This window comes from Anas acuta, chromosome 23 (assembly GCF_963932015.1).
Source record: "Anas acuta chromosome 23, bAnaAcu1.1, whole genome shotgun sequence".
Classification (NCBI taxonomy): domain Eukaryota; kingdom Metazoa; phylum Chordata; class Aves; order Anseriformes; family Anatidae; genus Anas; species Anas acuta.
This window is the reverse complement of record NC_089001.1, coordinates 7,453,089-7,474,060: the sequence shown is the minus strand read 5'-3', so window position 1 is coordinate 7,474,060 and position 20,972 is coordinate 7,453,089. Positions and strand designations below refer to the sequence as shown.

The 20,972-nt window shown below is 54.1% G+C and overlaps 2 protein-coding genes across 7 annotated transcripts; one reads left to right on the top strand and one right to left on the bottom strand.

Moving 5' to 3' along the window:
• Positions 1–1,517: 1,517 nt before the first annotated feature.
• Positions 1,518–9,830, top strand: SLC37A2 (solute carrier family 37 member 2). Of its 4 annotated transcripts, XM_068659446.1 has the most exons (20): positions 1,518–1,678; positions 3,006–3,087; positions 3,200–3,287; positions 3,631–3,709; positions 3,842–3,977; positions 4,217–4,293; positions 4,370–4,536; positions 4,925–4,962; positions 5,260–5,412; positions 5,495–5,585; positions 5,673–5,735; positions 6,221–6,306; positions 7,124–7,172; positions 7,509–7,582; positions 7,908–7,986; positions 8,102–8,199; positions 8,326–8,390; positions 8,609–8,657; positions 9,148–9,180; positions 9,618–9,830. In XM_068659446.1, the coding sequence occupies exons 1-18, from the start codon at positions 1,620–1,622 to the stop codon at positions 8,649–8,651; spliced, it is 1,527 nt and encodes a 508-aa protein (XP_068515547.1). In that variant the 5' UTR covers positions 1,518–1,619; the 3' UTR covers positions 8,652–8,657; positions 9,148–9,180; positions 9,618–9,830. The 4 variants fall into 4 exon arrangements, with proteins under 4 accessions (XP_068515547.1, XP_068515550.1, XP_068515548.1 ...); XM_068659449.1 differs by lacking the exon at positions 8,609–8,657; XM_068659447.1 differs by lacking the exon at positions 9,148–9,180.
• Positions 9,831–14,338: 4,508 nt separating this feature from the next.
• TMEM218 (transmembrane protein 218) lies at positions 14,339–16,408 on the bottom strand. Of its 3 annotated transcripts, none has more exons than XR_011089700.1 (4): positions 16,078–16,400; positions 15,878–15,998; positions 14,735–14,960; positions 14,339–14,654 (listed from the first exon to the last, which is right to left on the bottom strand). XR_011089700.1 is itself a non-coding variant. In XM_068659461.1 (4 exons), exons 1-4 carry the CDS (start codon positions 16,185–16,187, stop codon positions 14,543–14,545), a joined length of 480 nt encoding a protein of 159 aa, XP_068515562.1. In that variant the 5' UTR covers positions 16,188–16,408; the 3' UTR covers positions 14,339–14,542. The 3 variants fall into 3 exon arrangements, 2 of the variants coding, with proteins under 2 accessions (XP_068515562.1, XP_068515564.1); XM_068659461.1 differs by having other exon boundaries at positions 14,824–14,960; positions 16,078–16,408; XM_068659463.1 differs by having other exon boundaries at positions 14,339–14,735; positions 14,824–14,960; positions 16,078–16,402.
• Between the last annotated feature and the right edge of the window lie 4,564 nt (positions 16,409–20,972).

The window sequence follows — 20,972 nt, the reverse complement described above, 5'->3', positions numbered from 1 at the left end:
CCACGACCCCAAACCATGGTCCGGAGGTGGCTCATCAGCTTGGGGCTGGTGCTATTTATTAACCATGATTTGCGTCATGGGGAAGATGCTGGAGACATATGGGGGCACTGAGTGGTTTAATGGGGTGCCAGTGCCTGGAGGGGGTTTGCTCCCCTTGGCTGCCTCTGGAGCTGGGCTGGGGGCGTTACCAGCCCCTTCCTCATGCCCTGAGGATGGGGAGAGGAAAAGGGATCCCCAATTTTAACCCCTCTGAGGGGGTGCATGGTCCCTGGCCAGGTGCAGGCTGCACTGGGGCTGAACTCAAAGGGATTGAGGTTAAATAAAGCTATCAGTGCAGTATACTCATGATCTCCCCCTTCTATCATGCCAGCTGATGCTGAGTGGTTCCATTTGCACCCCCACTGCTGTCACTGGGACTCTGAGTGGGAGTCTGGAAACCCCTGCAAATAAACTCAAAGCCAGCTACGGGCAGAGCTGTAGGGGCCAAAATCAGGCCAGGGAAAGCCTTTCCCCCACAGCCATTTGCAGCCACGTGCTTTCTGGGCAGGATGGAAAGGCAAGTGGAAAACTTGAAACCAGCATTTTCTGTTGGAAAAATTGCATCCAGGGAAACTGTTCGGGTGCCTACCCACTGGGGAAACACTGGCCCTAAAACAGCTCCTTGGGGAGCCAGTGGAGCAGCTCATTCTAAAAGGCTGTGAGTGATTCAGCTTCTGAGGGGTCAGGGCTTGGCTCCAGCAGCTTTCCTTGTCCCACCTTGTCCCACGGTGCCCTACTCACTTCTCCCTCTTTCCAGCTGCCTGCGGGGGTGGGAGCAGCTTTTGGTACCACCTCCTGCTGCTCCGTGTCATGGGCATCGCACCCATCCCAGCTGCTGCTTCCAAGTTGAGGCCCCATTGGACACGGGAAAAGGATCTGAAAACCCCAATGCCTGGGGGCTGGCTCCTCTGCTGCGGACAGTGACTTTTCTTGTTTTTTTCCGTTGGCCTTTTTTGGTTGTCCTTTTTTATTTTTTTATTTTTGTCCTTTTTTTTGTCCTTTCCCCTCTTACTTTTTTTCCCCCCTCTTCCATCCTTTTTATCCCATTTCATCCTTTTTTTGTCCTTATTTCTCTTTCTTGCTTTTATCATTTTCTCATTCTTTTCTTGTCCTTTCTCTTGTTCCCTCTTTCATCCTTACTTTAGGCCTTTTTTCACTTTTCTTTCTGACCCTTATCCTTTTTTTCTTTCTCGCCCTTTTGGCCTTTCTTCTTTCTCACCCTTTCTCCTTTATTTTTCTTTCTTGCCCTTTTGTTCTTTTTTCTTCCTTTTTTTTTTTTCTTTTCCTTTTCGTCCTTCCCCCCCCTCTCCTCCTCCCCCACCCCTTTTCCCCCCTTCTTTTTTTCCTCTTTCCAAGCCCTTCAGCCGCCCTGGGGCTGCCCCTCAGCCCCGTGCCCTCGCCTCCCCCCTTCACGATGCGCCCGCGTCTGCCGGGGGGGGCCCCCGGGGGCACCCGGGGCAGGCCCGGCCCGGCCCGGCCCGGGGGGGGGCGGCGCCGGGGCGGTGCCGGGCGGGGAGCGGCGGCCCCGGGGGCCGTAAAGCCGCGGGCGCGGGGCCGGGGCAGCTCCGCCGCCGCTCGCCATGAGGGCAGCTCTTGCCCCCGGCGTCCGCCTGCTGCGCGCCCTGCCCCGGGACAGCCGGTGAGCGGGGGGGGGGGCTTCGGGGGACCGGGACCCATCGCGCCTCGCGCTGCACGTGCCGGGAGGGGACCGGGGCCGGGACCGGGGGCAGGGGGCGGGGGGAGCCGCCCCCCGGGGATGCTGACCTCGTTGCCGGCGTGGACGCGCTCAGCCCTCGCGGCTGTCCCGCCGGTCCCGAGCCTGGCCCCGGGTCGATTCCGTGCCGGGAGCTGCCCCCGCCGCGGTCGGCTCTGCCGTAACCCCCCCCCGCCCCCCCGCCTCGCTCAGCTGCGGGAGCCGGGATGCGCACGGAAAGTTTCCCTTCCCCTTTTTCTCCGGCCACCGGCAGCGCCTCGGTTGGCTTTGTAGTGCTGCCCTGCGATTTAATTCAATTTATTCAGAATGTTGTTGTTAAGCTATTTATTTTTATGGTTGGGGGGTGGGAAATTGTGATTTCTCTGCATTCCCAACCGCCCGCAACCCCCCAAAGCAGCGCTGTGCCCTGGCCCTGCAGGGCTGCTGGGTGCTTCTGATTCCTGCTGCCGGTGCTGGGAAGAAGTGAAACTCCGAGGAGGAGCAGCACCAGCAAAAGCACCCCCTCCTCCCCCCCCCAGGCTTTTAGTTGGTTGCTTTTGTTTTTTTTTCCCATGGGGCTGGTGTGAGCCGTAATGCTCCTTGGGCTAGGATCTCCCAGCTGAAACAATTGTTTCCATGGGCTTTGCTTGGCGCAGCATCCTCCGGAGACCCCCCCATCCCCACCTTCACCTGCACACCGGCGCACAAGCCCCGTGTTTCCCTGTTTTCTTACATTTAATTGGAGCAAACAGGAGGGATCAAAACAGGCAGTGCCCCCCCTACCCCGTTTCCCCCTTCTTTTTTCCACCTCAGCTTCAACAAACGCCGCCGGCAGCAATGTGAGTCAGCCACTGCTTCCACCCGTGGCCCCGCGTGACACCAGCAGTGCTGCCTCACCCCGTGCTGCTGGGGGGAGGCACCAGCCCCAACCCAGGCAGTCGCTGTCAATTAGCAGTAATCCTGCTGTTATCTTTAATCCTGATGAAAATCTTGGTGATGGGCCCCCAGGTCTCCAGTATGGGTTAAATAAGAGCAGCACGCATATATCCAAAAATTGCGTTCACCTCCTGATAGCATTCATCCTGGCACCTCAGTGGTCCAGCTGTCTCTCATCCCCCTCATGTCATGTTTTCTCCAAAAGGCATGATTTTTATTTATTTATTTTTTTTGGAGGGGGGGCAGCAAGAAGCTGAGTTTTGCCAGCTGGGACAGTGCTGGTGTCCCCTGTCCCCATCCCATCAGCCCCAACGCCTCTGCTCACTCTCTCTTGCAGCTACCGGGGGCTGACGCTAGTGCTGACCTTCTTCTGCTACACCAGCTACCACCTCTCCCGAAAACCCATCAGCATTGTCAAGGTGAGTGATGCAGCATACCTGCCCCCCCCTCCCCCCCCCCAAACCCAGCAGGGGTCCTTGAGCACCCTGGGCTGATCTCACTCCACTTGCTTTGTGTTCCCCCCCCCCATAGAGCCAGCTGCATCCCAACTGCTCGGCGCTGGGCGTGAACCCCCACAATGGCTCCAACAGCACCACGTGGTGCAGCTGGGCACCCTTTGGTAAGACTTGGCCTCCCTGATCCCCCAAATGCACCTGCATCTCACTGTGCCCCCCCCCCTTGCTGGCTCTGTCCCTAAAGCCAGGGGTTGTTTTGGCCATTACCGCGTTGGGCTGGGCGGGCAGGGGGGCAGGTGCTCATTACGCTGGTGGCAATCAAGTGGTGTGCTCATGCCCTGTGCCCTGGGCCAAAGGGCAGGAGCAGCGTAGTGGATGTCGAAATTGGGACTAGACTGGGACCATTGCCCTGCTCCCAGCCCCACTGTGAAACCTCCGGGGAAGAGGATTTGGGGGTGAGGACAAGGATGGGGATGTGCCTGAGCCCTAATATCGTCTTCTTTCCAGACCAGGACAACTACAAGGAGCTTTTTGGTGCACTGGACAACGCTTTCTTGGTGGCCTACGCCATTGGGATGTTTATCAGGTACCCAGGGGTCATCTCGGCTCCTCTGGCTCAGCCCAGTGCCCACCAGTTTGCACCAGTCTGCTTGGAAAGCTGTTTCCCATAGGGATGGAGGTGTGCAAAGAAGAAACCAGCTCTTCCCTCTCTCCATAGTGGCATTTTTGGAGAGCGGCTGCCCCTACGGTACTACCTGTCAGGGGGAATGGTGCTGAGCGGGCTCTTCACGGCGCTCTTTGGCCTTGGCTATTTCTGGGACATCCACGTCCTCTGGTACTTCATCATCATGCAGGTGTGTCCCAGCCTTGTCCCACTTCAGGAGCAGGAAGCACCCAGGCATTTCCTCCCCGCTCAGTGTAGGCGCCGAAACTGCCAGCCCGGTTTGGCAAGCGCTGGGCACGCCTGGCCACCACTCCCAAATCTGTCCCGGGAAGGATGCAAACACCCCCAGGATTGTCCCACTGCCTCCTTTGGCCATGGCACCAGGAGAAAAAAACACCCAAACCGGCATGTTTGCTCTCTCCCTGCCAGGTCTGCAATGGGCTGGTGCAGACAACCGGCTGGCCGTCCGTCGTGGCTTGTGTTGGGAACTGGTTTGGGAAAGGAAAGTGAGTGTTTGTCCCTGTCCCTGTCCTCGCTTGCACCCATTCGTTGCTACTGACCCCACCGCCTTGTCCCCACCAGGAGGGGTTTGATCATGGGCATCTGGAACTCACACACCTCTGTGGGCAACATCCTGGGCTCGCTCATCGCAGGCATCTGGGTCTCTTCCAAATGGGGCTTGTCCTTCATCGTGCCTGGCATCATCATCGCTGCTGTGGGCGTCGCCTGCTTCTTCTTCCTCGTGGAGCGTGAGTGGTGGCAACACGCGGACACCCAGCACAGTGCCGAGATCAGTGGCACCACAGTTTCTCTCTTTGTCTATCTCCGAGGGTTTTGGTCACCCCAAATAGCAATTTCCCATTGGTGACAAGCAGGGCTATATCCTTGCTTCAGCACTGAAAGTGGAGCAAGCACCACAGGGATGCTCAGCATCCTTTGGGGTCACAGCGTGGCTGCCTCGGTGCCATTCGCTCCTCATAGCCAGCCCAGCTCAGAAACACGTAGGAGGACCCCATGCTTTTTACCAGGCTGTTTTGCTGCCAGGGATGCAGGTCCCTGGGGGTGCAGCCCAGCACAGGCAAGCAGCTGGTGCAGGGCTCCTCCAGAGCCCCCAGAGATGCCCTTTTCTTCTGGCAGATCCTGACGACGTCGGCTGCAGCCCACCTCTGCATCACGTGAGTCAAATCGCTTCCAGCCTGCCCTGTCCTGGGTTGGGGGGGGGTTGGTGGTTTACAGCAAACAGTGCCAGGAAAGTAGGCTCTTGCTGGCCACCAGCTCTGTCATCCAAGCTTGTAAACCTCTTGGTGTTATGTCAGAAATTTGAGCGATGTTTGCCTGTTGGGGAGGATGCTCATTGCATTGGTGCAAGCATCCTATGAGCCAGTCCTTGGCCTGAGCCTTTCACATCCCAGCAGCAAATCTTAAGGTTTCAGCCCCGTGCAGTGACCAGAGCTGCATCTACTTGCTTTTAGGTGATGTCGGAGGAGAAGGACCCTGAAGGGGTGACCTCTGATGATGGACCACTGGGTGCCTCGGGCCACAGCAGCACTGAGCACTTGGAGAGCCCCAAAGAGCCGTCTGAGGAGCCTGAAGCCATCAGCTTCCTCGGGGCACTCCGGATCCCTGTGAGTCCCCTGCTCCATACCCTGGTGGCAAAAAATTGGGGGAAAAAAAAATCTCTCCTGATGTCTTCTTCTCTCCTCCCAGGGCGTGGTGGAGTTCTCCCTTTGCCTGCTGTTTGCCAAGCTGGTCAGCTACACCTTCCTCTACTGGCTGCCCCTCTACATCGTGAATGTTGGTGAGGTTTGGGAGGTGCTGTGACGGAGCCAGGTGGAGGGAAGCCCTTCTCTGCACCCGGCCCCTCACCCGGCTCCTCTTCCTGCAGCGCATTTCGGTGCCAAGGAAGCCGGGGACCTGTCCACCCTCTTTGACGTCGGGGGCATTTTAGGTTTGTGGTGTGCCTGGGCAGAGGAAGGTTGGATGGGGATGGGCTGGGGACAGTCCTGCCTTGCCAGCAGCGTGATGGAAAGTCCCCTTCATAGGAGCACCGCAGCAAGGTCTATACCCTGCCTGTAGCACTCGGTACAAAACACACCTGGCTTTAGTTTTGTCACCCCAAGTGACCATTACAATACCTTTCCCTGGGTCTCTTGCTCAGGCTTGCCTTTTCCTTAAATGGTAAAAACACTTCGCAAGCACGGAGGAGAGCTGAGCTGAGTGCGGAGAAACCCTTGGCAGGGAGAAAGAGGCTGTTCATGGATAAAGCAAAGCTCTTCACTCTGATGTTTAGATACTAACATTGAGGGATCTCACTCAGAAGATGGGACAAAAGAGCATCCTGACACAGCAACCCATTTGATTTTGGGCTAATTCAGTGTGAAGCCTTCTGCTGTTTTACCCTTGGGACTGATGCCAACGACTCCTTTTTCACAGGAGGGATCTTCGCTGGGCTCATCTCTGACTACAGTGGTGGCAGGGCCACCACATGCTGCGCGATGCTGGTGGTGGCTGCTCCCATGGTTTGTGTCATGTCGGGGACAAAGCCCGGTTATGAGGGCCTTTCCTCTGTCCCCATTGCATCAGAGCCACTTTCCCCTTCCTGTCATTGGTCATGCATTTGGCTGGGATTGATCAGTGATTCCCGGGGTACACATCCAGAGCTGGGAGCTGTAGAGTCCTCAACAGCTGGAAAAACATCTGAAAGGGATCTTTTTCTTCCATCCTGCTATAACTGCGCTCTGTCTTAAAGCCCGGGCAATGCTGTGGCAAAGCCTTGGGGGCCCACTGAGCCAGTCCAGCTTCCATCGCTTTGCCTTGCACCCCAGAAGCCCACAAACGCAGCTCCCATGCTGAGAATCAGAGCACTTGCACAGAGCTCACTTGGCTTCGCCTCTGCAAAGCGCAGCTCATCAGCTGTAACTGCAGCCCAGCTGGCTTGGGGCTGGGGGCCTGCTCCTTCCCACAGCCCCTCCAAAGTTGGCATGCACCGAAACATGGCACACCATGGGACAGGATAGCACTAGGGCAGGTCAGCAGCTGGCGAGCCGTGCCAGGCTGTAAATTGCAACAGCCCCTCTGTCTAGTGTTCTGTCTGGCAGGCAGACAGCGGGACATGGAGCCAAGCGTGTATCCCTCTGCCCCCACCCCAGCTGATGCTCGCCCCTTCCCACCCCATGTGGCAGGGGGCTGCAATCTTGGCATGGGGCACAGCCATGATTCAGTTACCTGGTGGGCTTCTGCCTTCTCCATCCCATGCCCTGGGTGCTGCAGCAGTGAAAACACTCAGGAAAGTGGCTGGGATATTCAGGAGGGGTTTGTCCTGTGTCTGTCTTCCAGCTCTTCCTGTACAACCGCATCGGACAGACCGGCATTGGCACGTCCATAGGTAGGAAGCTCCTTGGTGCAGTGGCTCCCATCACTGACAGGCAATGGGGCAAGAAGCTGAGGACCCTCCTGGCTTTATTTCTCCCCTGGAGATGGGATTTGGGGAAGGAGGACCTGGATGGTTGTTTGCTACCATTTGGGGTACCACTTTGCTACTGAACTGGGGAAAACATGATATAGCGAGCACCGTGTCCGTGCACAGACCAGGGACCACTGGGGAAAATGCACCCAGTGTCCTGGTGCTCCCTGCACACAGGCTGAGAGCATGCAAAGGCTCAACTTCTCTCCATGTGCCCCAGCTCTCGGCCTGACCCTGGGGCTGTCTTATTCCTCGCAGCGATGCTGATTGTCTGTGGCGCCCTGGTGAATGGCCCCTATGCTCTCATCACAACGGCGGTGTCAGCAGATTTGGTGAGTCACGGGATTTTTGCATTTTTAGCTGTGTTCCCCAATGCTTCCAACTCACGGCAAGGAAGAGCAGGGCTGTTGTGCTGTGTGATTTTTTTTCCTATCAGCTCCTCACCTCCTCTGCCACATGACTCCACTCCTGTCCCCTTGCACATTCGTCAAGCACAAACCCAGTGGAAATATTTGCTCGTAAATCATCTGGGAGTGCTGCAACCCTGCTCGTGCCAGGAAGCAGCATTCAGTCATCCCGTCCAATGCTGGAAATTGCCAGCATGAATGGCACTTGATCTGCTTTTCATCCTTATGCCTTGCTCCTCTCTCCCCACAGGGAACCCATGAGTCCCTCAAAGGAAATGCGAAAGCCCTGTCCACCGTCACAGCCATCATCGACGGCACGGGATCCGTGGGTCCGTGTGGCTGAGGGGTGCTGAGCGCCTATTTTTCCAGGCGCTGTGAGGGGGTCCTTGTCTCTTCTTGCCCTTATTGGGGGCAGCCCCTAATGTGCCTTGTGTCCCCCGGCAGGTGCTGCGCTGGGCCCACTGCTGGCGGGGCTTATCTCCCCCACAGGCTGGAACAATGTCTTCTACATGCTGATTGCTGCTGACGTCCTGGCTTGCCTGGTAGGTCCTTCTGAGAAGGTGCTGCAGGGCTCCAGTGCAGCGTTCAGCCCTGCAAACAGGACTTTTCCCAAGGAAAAGCCTTAAAATGCATCTGCCAGTGATGGCACCTCGGTTTTCCTCTTGCAGCTTCTTGCTCGTGTGGTGGTCAAAGAGGTACGCGGGTGGTGTGGCTACATGGCAAGGAAGAGAGGGTACGTACGGCAGAGCCTGGCACCTGTGCTGCTCCGGACAGATGTTTGCTATCCCGTGCTGTCACTGCTGCACCTCCATGTGGGTGCCATGCCCCAAACAATTCCCAGGGCCATGTCCCATTCCTGTGGGGACAAAGACATTGTGGGGGCATCGTGGGGGAACTGCAGCCAGCAGTATCTCACAAGGCGCTGAGTGCACCCTACTTGTGTTGTTGTAGCTCTAGTGTGCAGCTAACAGAGTCAGTGCTGGATGGGAAGTAGCTCAGTGTGAGTATTGCCAGCCGCCCCCCGCTTAAGCTCCCAGAATTAAATGCAAATGTGAGTCTGATTTGTCCTGATGTCTAGTTTGGCTCGGTGGGGTCACGAACAGCTGCTCTACTGACAGCTTTACAGCCAAGGAGGCAAAGGATCACAATGGAATGGCCAGGAAAGGGAGTGTGGGGGGGCATGCAGTAGGTCCCCATCTCCAGATGACTTGTGACACGTTAGCCCAGATGCCTGATTAGCAAAACATTGATTAATGCACTTGAAATGACCAATTGATAGGCCAGCATGCCCACTTATGCTAATGAGCTAGATTATGCAGATTCTGAGCCTGCTAATCAAATCTGTGGCCAAACCACTGTGGGGAAAGTGCACGCAATCTCCAAATCAGCACCGGCCATCTCTAATTGCCACCAAAACCTCTTTGTGAGCACCAATGAGGAAGGGGCCCTGGCCCCACAAATGTTTGGTCCTTTATGTCTTGTGTTTACAGGTAAAAGAGCAATAGGCTGGGCCCTGTGCTACGGTAAGTGTGGCCCAAATCTCCTGCTCCAGCCTCTGGTGGAGGGCTGTCAGGCTGGTCAGGGTGAGGCCAGTCCCAGCCATGCTGGAGCTGTCCCTGCCTGCACCGCAGCCCTGCTGTTTCATGCTGCAGGAGCAGCCAGCTCAGCTTGCAGCAACTCTGTAATGCCTTCTGGTCTTTGGGGAGCACGTTGCCTCCAGAGCAGCTTGCAGATGTGCACATGCTGGGTGGTTTTTGGGTCACTTGCACTTTGGCAGAGGCAAAATGGTGGCTGGATGCCCTCCTTGTGCCTGCTTCTCCTTGTGGTGTGGACATGGCACCCCGGCAGAGCTGCTTTTCCCTTCCCTCTCTCCTGATGCTGCGGATGGTGGAGGATGCCCTGGTACCCGGAGAGCAAGGCCAGGCTGCACAACGCTCAGCCACTTGCTTCTTTCCCACAGGTTCAAGCAGTTTTGATGTGCCCCCGCCAGCAGCCCTGTGCTGACAGAGGGAGGAGAGGCCAGGGCAGGCCGGCACCACGCCATGGCCACCACCACGCTGGCCCTGGGCCCGTGCCACCGCCATCTTGCCTCAGAGGGAGGAGCCAGCTGCCCACTTTTCTGGGCCAACTCTGTGCCATCAGCCATTTTATCAATAAAGAGGTGCGAAGCCTGTGTTGCCGCTCCATGCCCTTTCCACCCCATGGCAATGCTTGGCCAAGTCTTCCTGGAGGCTGGGGTGGATCACGTGTACCAGCACTCGGTATTTCAGTATGTCGGACCAGGAGGATGGCGCACCAGCACCTAGAGCACTGCCTCACCGACAGCACCTCTTATTCTTCATAAAGGACATTCCTAGGCTGTTTGCTGAGCCCAAATTAAGCTGTTTTTGCTCCTTGTTGCTCAAGCAATTCACAAAAATGACCACAACAAAAAAAGCATTTTTCTCAATTCTGCCATTTAGCACACAAAAAGGGACCAGTAGGCATCAGGCTTCGAAGGGTGGATCCCCTCATGCACCGTGGCTGCTCTCCCTTGCTACAACGCAGGAGGCTGACAGTCTTCGTTAGCCACCTCCTAATTAGAGGAGAAGTGCAATGGGCATGGGCCTCTGGGTGGAGGCAGGTCCAGGAGGCCTCATCAGTGCTGCCTAATTAGTGCAGGGGCCAGCTGTGCTGCCAGCTGTGTGCTCGGGGGGGGCTCCACCTTTGGTGCACAAGGGGCGATGGCAACCAGCGTCTGCCATGGGCTGATGTTTGCATGCAGCTGGCGGCTGAACTCCGGTCAACCTCACCTCCTTGGATCTCAACCCAAGGAGAAAACATCTGGGCCCAGTGTTCTTTTATTAAGTGCTGATTTCATCAGCAGAGGGGAAAAAAAATGGATAAAAGACAAAAAAAAGACCTGCGGGCCAGTTGGACAGGCTCCCCGTAAATCCCCAGTGTGGGAAGCGGCAGCTGGACAGCCACGGCCATCGCTGCGCACTGGGCCCCAGGCAGCCGCACTCACTGCTGGGGCTCTGAATGTTCCCCCCCAGTGGAGAAAACGGGGAAGAAAAGTGCTGGGGCTCACGGAGAAAAGCGAAGATGCTGCTGAGCCCAGCTAAGAACAGTTGTTTTAGTACACATGGGACTACACTTTCCTTAACAGCCAGCCACATTGTGGAGGAGGATGGGGAGGCTCAAAATACACGCTTTAAACACGCAAAAATCCCACAAGCAATTCCACAAGCTCTGACATACACAGGGGGAGCTGTTGCAAAAGCAAGGGTTTTTTCCTTTTTTTTTTTTTTTCCCACCTCCTGCCCTTTCTTGCAGCAGCCTGTAGTTTTTCTGGGATGAATTTAGGTTGGGCTGCGTCCCTCTCCAGCTGTGTTTGGAAAATCTGAGCAGCTTGGCTGCGGCTCTGGCAGTGCTGCTGAGAGTGAGACGAGAGGGCAGACAGCCTGATGCAGTTTTAAACAGCATTCATAGAAAAAGGAGCCAAATGCCAAAAATAAAACAGATTTCAAAGACCAAGGGGTGGGTGGGAAGCCAGGGGCATCCCCTGGGTTTGCCCTGGCCAAAGCCAAGCTCCGCATCGCAGCAAGGGCTGTGCAAGCCCGCTGCCATCCTGCAGCTGGGAGGAAATACTGCGCTGCAAGTGAGCTCATTCAGAGCCTCCCCTTACCCCCCTTTCTGCTTTCCACCTGGGAAAAGCAGAATTTTATGGCATGAAGGCTCTCTGACAGCGACGTGCTTCAGGCACATGTGGGGAGCAGTCACCATGTGCCATTCCACAGCTGTCCCTGTCCCTGTGTGCTTTCTGTCCGTGCCACCAGCACCCATGGCGATGCAGAGAGGTGTGCTGGGATGGGGCCATGCATGCTTCGGAGGGACACCGGCTGCAAAGGTGAGGAGGTGGCGTGGGGAAGGTCCGTAATTACCCATGCAAGGAGCAGCCAGCAGGCGCTGAAGGGCTTTTTAATTAGCAGCCAAAGGCAAAGCGGGATTCAGCAGCAGGAAGCTGAAGTCAGCAAAGTCAGGGTGGAAATAAGAGGCCAGTTTTTACCAGTGAGGGTAATTAAATGCTGGCAGAGCGCAGCACGAGGCATGAAGAATTGCCATCACTCAAGGACCTTAAATCAAGAAGTGCAGATTCTCTAGCAGACACTTGTGCTCCCTTTGGCCCTGCTTGCTGCCCAGCAAGGAGGGAGCAGCCACTCCAAGGATGCCCCTCGGCTCGCACGAGGCCACAGCAGCCAGCTGGGTACCAGCATCCCCACGGCAGAGCATCCTTGCTCATTTCTAATGAGCTGGGCAGACAATTTAGTGGAGGAAAGGGCTGTTTTCCCACCTGACCTGCAAGCAGCTTGGCAGCCCTCTGTGCACACAGAATCTCATGCAAACATCCCATTTGGCACGGGGGGAGGGCTTCTCTTGGTGGGATTTAGCATGATTCTCCTGGATGGGGCTGGCTCCTGGAACACGGAGCACCCAGTGTAATCAGCCTGCAAGAGGAAAGCTGGGAGCATTTCCTTGCGGTCGTGGGAGAAAGCTGGGCTGGAGCAGGGCTTCTTGACTGTAACATCTTCCAGACTCCCAACATCTTCGCCAACGACAGAGACGTTAGGATTTAAGCCAAAACCACCCTCCTGCTGTACTCTTAATTGAAAAAAAAAAAAAAAAAAGTAAAAATAGATGAGGGTGCTAGACAGAGGTGGCCTCATTTTCAAGAAGTTATCCTTCAGGAGCTAGAGGTTTGGGTGGGGAACAGCAGCAAAAGACAGCATTTGGGGCTGCTTGGAAAGCAGCTTCAGTTCATACCAATTCCTTGACGCGGTCCTTCCTTTCCCAAAAATAAACAGGAACTGTCTGGAAAGCCCTTGCGTGGGGGAACAGAATTGTGTTGCTGTGCCTGGAATAAATAAATATGCAGAGGGCGCCCATACTGAGCTCACCAGCCTGATCTCCCCCTCCGAAGGTGGCAAGGGATGAGGATGGAGCCCAGAAAGCCTCATGGGGAGGGTCCCACCAGGAGGTGAGAGGGCATAGGACTGTTTTTCCAATTAGCACGGTTTTGGGGGAAAAGCATGGAAATGGCCTCCACAACTCAGGGCCACCACGTGCCTCCTGCACACAGCTTTCTGGTCCCCCCAAAATTACCCCCACAGGATTAGCCTTTAAACCAATTTTAGTTAAAATGGATGATTGAGGCAGGGTGGAAAGCAAGTATCTTGCATTTATTTACGCCAAAACTCTAGGAAGCTTCATGCTTCTACTTTTAGGGTTTTTTTTAGAGCTCCAGCTGCTTTTACCACAGCTTCCCCCTTTGTCGGACTCAAAGCCTGGCAAGCAGCCACCGTCTCCGGCCAGCACAGTTTGCCCCAGGGCTCTGCCAATCAGCCCCCTGCTCTCACACAAGCATGGGGAATAAAGGCACAGCAGGCAGGGAGCTGGGGCGAGCTGTGAGGCTAACTTCATGTTCACAAATGTCATTAAGATGATGAATTAAATATGAATTTTGTTTCAAGTGTAACTTCAAAATCTCCAAGAAACTTGACGTGCTTGTGTTGCATAACTGCTTGGCCTATTCCTCAACATGATAGCCTGAATACTTTCGACATCATCCTCAGTATAAAAAGGGATCAAGTATTTACACAACTCAAAAAGTCAAAGCACAGAGCCCCCTCTCTCCTTTTATGGGTGTAGAGACACTTTCTGCAGGTGCAATGTTGTCCCTGAGCTTGTTAGTTTCAGCTAATTAATCTTCTGTGTCCATGTAGCATTTTTGACAGCAGGTAGGAGTTGGCTGCAATGCGGTCAGTTCTTTTATTATTGTTGGCCACCTTGAGTTCAAAACATAAAAATGAAAAAACAAACAAACAAAAAAACAGGAAAAAAAACCACCAAACCAGATGTGTAGGGAGCTCCGTGTCTTTCACCTTCTGCCCATGTCAGCCCCAAACATGGCACAGGGCTATGTTTTCTGGCTTCAGCTCTGAGCTGGGAAATGCAAACACTGAAGGCTCCTTGGCGCTGCTGCTGGACACAAAAAGTGGTTCCCCCCACCGGCTACCAGCTTCAGCTGCAAAACATGAGTGGGGTTTTCACACTGAGGGATAGCAGAAGCTGGGAGCCTCCAGTTTCCACTTCAGGATGACAGCCAGGGTCCAGCAAAGACGCTGTTAACAGCACGGGCCCCATAAAAACAACAGGGGTTCTGGTGGGCTGGCAGAATGGCTGAGCACGGGCAGGCGAGACCTGGCTTTCCTCTGCATCCTTGTGCAATTTCAATTTGCCCCATTTGGCATTATTTTGCATGTTGTTTCCGCCCTATTCCAAAGCCTTGGGTTTTTGGTCAACCAGGAAAACCTTAGCTTGAATTTCACTTGACAGCTGTCATCCCCTTGCACCTGCCATTTCAGAGACTAGGGATTACACCCCTGTTTCAACTCCCTGGCCAAATGAAGCTAAATCATTTGGCTCCTTCCTCAGGAAGCTGGAATGACACAGGAATGATGCCGACTGCAGGGACAGCAGAGGAGTACCCAGCAAAAGGGACCATCCCAAAATATCCACAACCACACATGGACAAGCTAAGCTTCCCCAAAACCTTGGGAAAGGGCACTCTTTGGAGACACTGGCACCAAAAGGCTGCAAAACATGACATTCCTGTGAACTAAATAACAACTGAGCCAGGGGTTCTTCAGAAAGTTTAATTAGTCTTAACATTAAAAAAGAACAGTGACAAAACAACTTGTGGATATTGACTCACTAACTCCCCACCAGTCTCCTATTTCATTGCAATGAAAATTGGATTTCCTCTTCCACGCTACCAATATAAAACAAAGCAAAGAACCCTAAATCCTAAGTTCTCTTGAAAAGTATTGAAAGGCCAACAAGGAGTTAAAAAGTATTGACCAAAACCACCCCAGGCCTCACAAATCCATTGTTCAGGCAGAAACTGGCTGGATCTCTGAGTTCAGTTCTCTTTACCTTCCGCGTTTCCCCGTTTAGGCTGAAAGCAGAGGAAATTGAGAACACTGCTCAGTGCTGCGTCCTGCGGTTGGCTGCCACCCAGACCTGCTGCTATCCTACCCTGGAAAGGTATCTCGCATCATTTCTGCTCTCCAGTGCCTGGCCTTATCTGCCACCATCTGACATGGCATCTGCGCTGGTGGCCTCACCTCCAGCTGCGGCGCAGCGGCTTGGCGTACACCGGCTCTGCGAGGTGGTGAAGCAGCAGAAGGAACAGGCACCCAAGGAAGACCAGGGCCATCACAGCCAGGAGGATGAGGCGGCTGATGAAGAAGGTGTCCACGATCTGCAGGGAGCGGAAAAGCCACGTGTTATGGTCCTGGTCCACCTGTGGGCCCACGCAGTGGCCTGGAAAAAGAGGTTTGCAGCAAAAGGCCGGCAACCAAGCCCCATACAGAGCTCTCCTTCTGAGAACGGGGAGGAAAAAAAGAGGTTAAGAAAGGAATGTGCAAGGCCGGCAGGTCGCGACATCCACCTCCCAGCTGCTCGGGATGCCCCCGTGCTTTGTGTTGCCCCCCTGGCCCCGTTTTACACAGCCTGGCCTGGAGCCACCACGGGAAGTCTTCTACAAGCGACACTGTGCTTTCCTGCAGCACTTTTCACTCTTTATTTAGCCAATTAGCAGGGTTTCAGTGCAGAGAGCCCAGATGGGGTGTTATCGATGGTCAGGACAGATCCCAGAGACCCCTAACACAACTTCCCATTCTCACCAGCCTGGCTGCGCCTCCCCTGTCCCAGCCCGCCCGTGAGCTGGGCCTGCACACGGCAGAGGGAAAACCAGAAGGATTCATGGCACAGATCCCTGCCTAAGCAGGAATTAATCCGCATTAATAACAGAACAGAGGAAATTCTGCCTGAACTGTCCCGGCACCGTGCCCGGCCCAGGCCTTCGCTCAGCAGGGCCGGAGCCTCGCAGACGTGTGCAGGGTGAGGCATAACCGTGAAACTCGCCCTTTTTCCCCCAAACCAGCCTCCGCACGAGCTCTGGAGGCCTCCCCTGAGCACCGGCAGCGCCCGCAGGCCCGGCGGGGACGGCAAAAAGGGGGAAAAGGGGCAAAAAGGGGGAAAAGGGGCAAAAAGCGAGGGGAGAAGACGGGGAGAAAGAGCAGAGAAGGAGGGAAAAAGGGGGCGAGGAGCGGCCGCCGGGCCCCGGGGCAGCGCTGGGGCGGGTCCCGCGGCCCCGTCCCGCTGCCCCCGCCTCACCTCGGTGCCGGGGGGCGGCCCCGCGCCTTCCTCCTCCTCCTCCTCCTCCTCCTCCCGCGGGTACAGCAGCAGCGCGGCGCTCAGCAGCGCAGCGCCCAGCGGCACGGGCAGCGCGGCCAGCCTGCGGGGAGAGGCAGCGACGGGCCTCAGCGGCCGGGGCTCCGCTGCGGGCCTCCAAAACCCCCCCCGCCCCTCCTCACCTGGCGGCACCGGGAGCGCGGGCGAGCGCCAGGCAGAGCAGCAGCGCCAGCGCCCAGAGCGCCGCCAGCAGCAGCGCGCCCGGCCCCGCGCCCAGCAGCAGCCCCGCCATGCTGCCCCAACGCCGCTTCTGCCTAGCAACCGCCCGCCGCTCGGCCAATCGGCACCGCCCGCCGCGCTGCCGGCGCTTGCCATTGGCTGCGGGAGGGGGCGGGGCGGGGCCGCGGCCGGGCCCCGGCGGCTCCCGGGGGGCTGCGGCCCCTCAGTGGGGAACTTGGTGCAGGAAGTAAGGAGGGCAGCTGGGGTCCGGCGAAGGGTGCTCACAGTCCAGCAAAGCCTGATGCTGAGGGGAATAAATCATTCTTCATTGTGGTTGTTATTGTGTTAGTAGTATGTTATCGAATTGTTATATAAATGTAATTATTATGAATTTGGAAACAGGCAGTAGTTCATTCACAGATGGGGGAAGGCGGCTTCATCACCACAGGTGGATTTTCTTGAAGGAAATGTGGGGTCGTGGCGCTTCAGCAAAGGCATGAAACGGTCCTGTGAGCAGATGCTGGCTTGGGTCAAATGGAGCTTTGCAGAGAAATGCAATTTTCCAGCACTCGGGCTAATTAAACACCAGTCTGGGAGGATGCAGGGGTCACCTTTCTTCAGAGACCACAAGGCAGGATCAGCTGGATCAAAGCTTGTTTGGAAAACACACAAAAAATATTTGCTGGGATATAGGGCAGGCTTGAATCGAGTGGGTCTCTTTTGGGGGTGATAACTGCAAATCTGTGACACTGATCGGCTGCAGAGTGAGCAGCATCCTGCTGCATCCTACGTAGCACTCGGGGATGTCTGTCAAAGGTTTTTCACCCCCAAAACTTTGTCCAAGTGAGTGTGAAATAAGAAATATATGAAAACCTCTTCCCATATGGGCCAGCATGGTTTTACACTGCTTTTTGCCCCAGAACATGATTTTTTTTGGTGGGAATATCCCACCCCACTTTGTCCCTGGCGAGACGGGGCCTCCATCTCCACAGGAGCAAAATGCCGTCATCCAACCCAAATTACCAGTACCTGGGTGAGACTTAACAGCCTGTGAAATACAAGAGGTCGGACAAAGCGATCAAATGTTTCCTCCAGCCTCGATGCCATGGAGCGAGCAGAGCTAAAGGAATTGATTTAAAACTCCTTGCACTGTCATAAAACTTGCAGTTTTACAGCTCCAGCCCCACAATTTGGGCTGGGTTATCAAATATTAGAGTTGTGAGAAACAAGCATTGATGCAAGTAAGAAAATATCCTGCTCCTGATTTAAAGACTGGTGAATTGCTAAATATTTTTATTAGCAGCAAATTTGCAGCTTGCTGGAACTAATTTCACGCCTGGTAGATATGGAGCTTAAGCTGGGGATGGCGTTAAATTACTCTCTGGTGAAGGCGTTTAAGCCCTTGGATGGGGATGCTGCTGGATGGGAGTGGGTGCCAGTGCCCCTTTGGGTGGCTCCACCGGGGCTGGGATTGGTGGCTGGTAAGCGGCGCGATGGGGAGCCCGTCTGTGCCCTGAAATGCAAAACCCCATTTGCATGAACCTGATGGAGGCTGCCCCCAAGCCAGGATGTGCCACAGAGGGAGTGGGGACTGATGCTTCAGGCCGGGAAGATGCTTTATGTATTTTAGGGGTGAATTTGGCGTATTTAGGAGCTGATGTGTGATGCTGCAGCCTCTGGTTCTGCAACGCCTCTGGAGGCAGAGAGGTCACTGGTGGCGGAAGGACTGATGGCGAGGATGCTCACCCGTAGTCCATCTTATCGCAGTGTGATCGGGGAGTCAGACAGGTTTAGGAGATGGACAAAGGGTGTGCTGGAGGGTGTTGGTCGCAGCAGGTGCTGAGCACAACATGGGACAGGTGCAGGGGAGGTGGGGAGGATGCGGCTGGTGGCACCGTGGAGCCGGGAGCACCGCGGAGGCAGTGGGGATCTGGTTACATCTATAAATACCCCGGGGCAGTGAAGAAGAGCTATTTAAATCCCTGCCCCATGCTCCCCTTGCATTTCTCCAACTTTGTGGACAACACGTCTCAGCCAAGGGATGAGTTGCCCTTTTCCAAAGAGAATCACTAATGAAAGAAAGTTAAAATAATATAGGAGAGTTCATAATGGCTCCGGTGGGGATACAGCTCGCTCTCGCAGGAACCCATTTCGTATTATCTTTCTCCTGCTCATGGCGGAAATCAATTTTAATAGCAGTGACAGGAAATGAGGATGTAAGACTTCAAATAGAACAAATCCTGCAATGCTCAGAAATAATAAAATGGGATATGAAGTCACTTTTTAAATAAAAATCTGATCCCATCTAGAGAAAACGTGACTAACAGCCCCAAAATGTCCTGGTTTAGGGGTCAGAAAGTGGTTCCTGTGCTTGGGTTGCATGCGTGCCCAACCTGAACCCAGAAGGTAGATGGAGGAGGACTGGGTGTCCTGGCATCTCCCACGACGGCCTGAAAAGTCCCAGGAGGGAGGAATTTGGCCACCTTGTGCCTTTGTTGACTATTTATACTTGATTCAAATTGAACTCCCTGCAGTCAGTTGCTTTTCAAGCACACATCCATACACAAAACAGCTTCCTGATACTTTGTGCACTGAAGTTAAAGCAACTGTAGGATCATTTCCCTAAAAAGCCCTCAGCAAGCAAGTTGTCTCTGGGCACACTTAGATGTCATCTCTCCCACACTGGGTGATAATTTCCCCTAAAATTAACCAAAATCTGAACTTGGACCCAAACCTCTTTCTGGCGTCCCTTTTTTTCCAGTTAAACCAGTTGATTTTTGTTAATTATTGTTGATTTGATTCAATCTCTGGTATTCTCTTTCTGTAGTACGCCAGTGGTATTCTTTTAATCCAGGGCTGTTTTGTTTTTGGAGGTTTTCCTCCTCAAGAAAAGAAGAGCTAAAATTTTAGGGAGAAAAACAGAATGAACTTCCTCAGACACGTCATTCCTCACAGCACTAAAGCACATCACCAGATGTCTGCGTTGCTGATTCCCACCAAGCAAAGAGCAGAAATGTGGTCCCTCCTTCTCTCCTTGGTCCCAGACCCCCTTGCCTTAGCTGGGCTGTTCCCGCGAGTGTGAGACCGTGGAAGCATCAACACCTGAAACTCCCCACATGTAACTTTAAGTGGCTCGTCATCATTAGTTCTTTTAGTCCTCATAACAGCATTAATCATGGGCCACTCATTAGACTTTAATGCACCTGTAATATGTTAATCCGTGGTAATTCAATCGCAATTTGGCATTAGGTGACATCTGCTTGTTGGGGTCCATTTGCAACGCCATGCTTTCTACCTGGTTTGTCAGCCAGTGACCAGGCACTTTGGCTGTGCCTTCTATCTCCCAAAATTAAATCCTGGTTTTTCACAACCCTCAGGTTCAAAGCAGTGACACAGTGCTTGGCCAGCTCGTAGCCATATCCCACCACACGTGGGCAACCCAAGGATGGAGATCCCCCACCTCTTGGAGACAGCAGGCATTTCTCCTCCCCTCCTACCTGCGTTTGTATTGCTGATGGATGGCAAAACAGCCATCAAGAAAAAGCAAATAAATCCTGTTTGCCACATTGTGACTCCTTCCAAAAACACATACTGCCTTCCCCACGTTCTCCAAGCACATCATTTTATTTCAGCCCAGGGGTTTCGCACTTGGACCCAGAGGAAACATGTGGTGCTTTGGTTTTCTCAGGTCCATCTGTGAGTTGCTGGGATAACTCCAGCAGCCAGGGTATGCAGCATTTAGGTGGTATTTAGCATACTTTTGCGTGACCCGTGCAAAAAAATAGAAGGTGGCTCATCAGGTGGTTACTCATTATTCCGGTGCGAAGGTGCATGGTCACAGGGGGCTGGGGGGGCTGTAAAAAAGCAGATTCCAATCCCTGCAAACTTTTGTGGATAGAATTTCAGGAGAGATCAAAAATGATACTAACCTAAGGATGTAAAGCTACTCAAAATTCAAAGTTTATAGTCCATCTGTCTCTTTGCTTCAGGGAGCCTGTATTAAATTTATTGCTAAATAAAACAAATAAGCCTAGCAAAAGTCAGCACTGAAATCTGCATACTCAGATGAGAATTAACAGAAGTCTCTTGCTATGATGGCTGCTTCTCAATTTGCATCTTTAAGGAGTTGTGACCAGTGTGTCTCTCTGCAGTGATGCCCCGGTGCAGGGGGACGCGGGTGGCAGTGAGCTCCCGCCATGGACCGAACCCAGCCGACGCAGGGAGGGACCCTGAAACACAGCCAAAAAAACCCTCAGGCTGAGCTAAAATCTACCAGGCTGCGGCACTGCAAAGCTGGCTATAGCATTGCATGGAGGGGAGCCACAGCCAGGCAGCCAGGAGACCCCGAAGGAGCAGCGAGACTTTATTACGGCTTGAAATTAAACATTAAAAAGGAGCAAGTTGGCAGTGGGGATTTTCTAATAAAAATGATCTTGCCTGCCATTTATCCAGCACTTTCATCCGGAAGGACCCCAAAGTGCTTTCCCAGCTCGACAAGACATCATTAACCCCCGGCCGGCTAGTGCAGGAGCAGGCACAGCAGCCGTTTGAAGACATTCCTCTTCCTTATGCCTAGGGGTTATTGATAAAGCTCTTCCTTCTATCCCCCGTGCACTTATCTATTAGTGGCTGTCAGGTCGGAGCAGCTGTATGTTCCGTTAGGAGGCTATTTAAAATGCACCGCGGCTTCTCGTGGTTTGTTTTTCCGCAGCAAACAATGCTGCTGCGTTGGTGCTGTAAATCTTTTTGGTTTACTCTCCCCATATTCCCAGGAAAATCATGTACGGAGATAAAGATAACATAGTTAAGATGAGTGCTTATTCAGCGGGGAGCTTAAGTATCGCAAACGGAGGGAGAT

Coding starts and splice junctions, on each gene's coding strand:
- SLC37A2 (XM_068659447.1), top strand. CDS start 1,620: ATGAGGGCAGCTCTTGCCCCCGGCGTCCGCCTGCTGCGCGCCCTGCCC. Junction 7,173..7,508: donor CGGCATTGGCACGTCCATAG/GTAGGAAGCTCC, acceptor TATTCCTCGCAG/CGATGCTGATTGTCTGTGGC. Junction 7,987..8,101: donor CGACGGCACGGGATCCGTGG/GTCCGTGTGGCT, acceptor GTCCCCCGGCAG/GTGCTGCGCTGGGCCCACTG.
- TMEM218 (XM_068659461.1), bottom strand. CDS start 16,187: ATGGCGGGGCTGCTGCTGGGCGCGGGGCCGGGCGCGCTGCTGCTGGCG. Junction 14,961..15,877: donor GGCCGCCCCCCGGCACCGAG/GTGAGGCGGGGG, acceptor CGCTCCCTGCAG/ATCGTGGACACCTTCTTCAT. Junction 14,655..14,823: donor CCGCTGCGCCGCAGCTGGAG/GTGAGGCCACCA, acceptor CTCTGCTTTCAG/CCTAAACGGGGAAACGCGGA.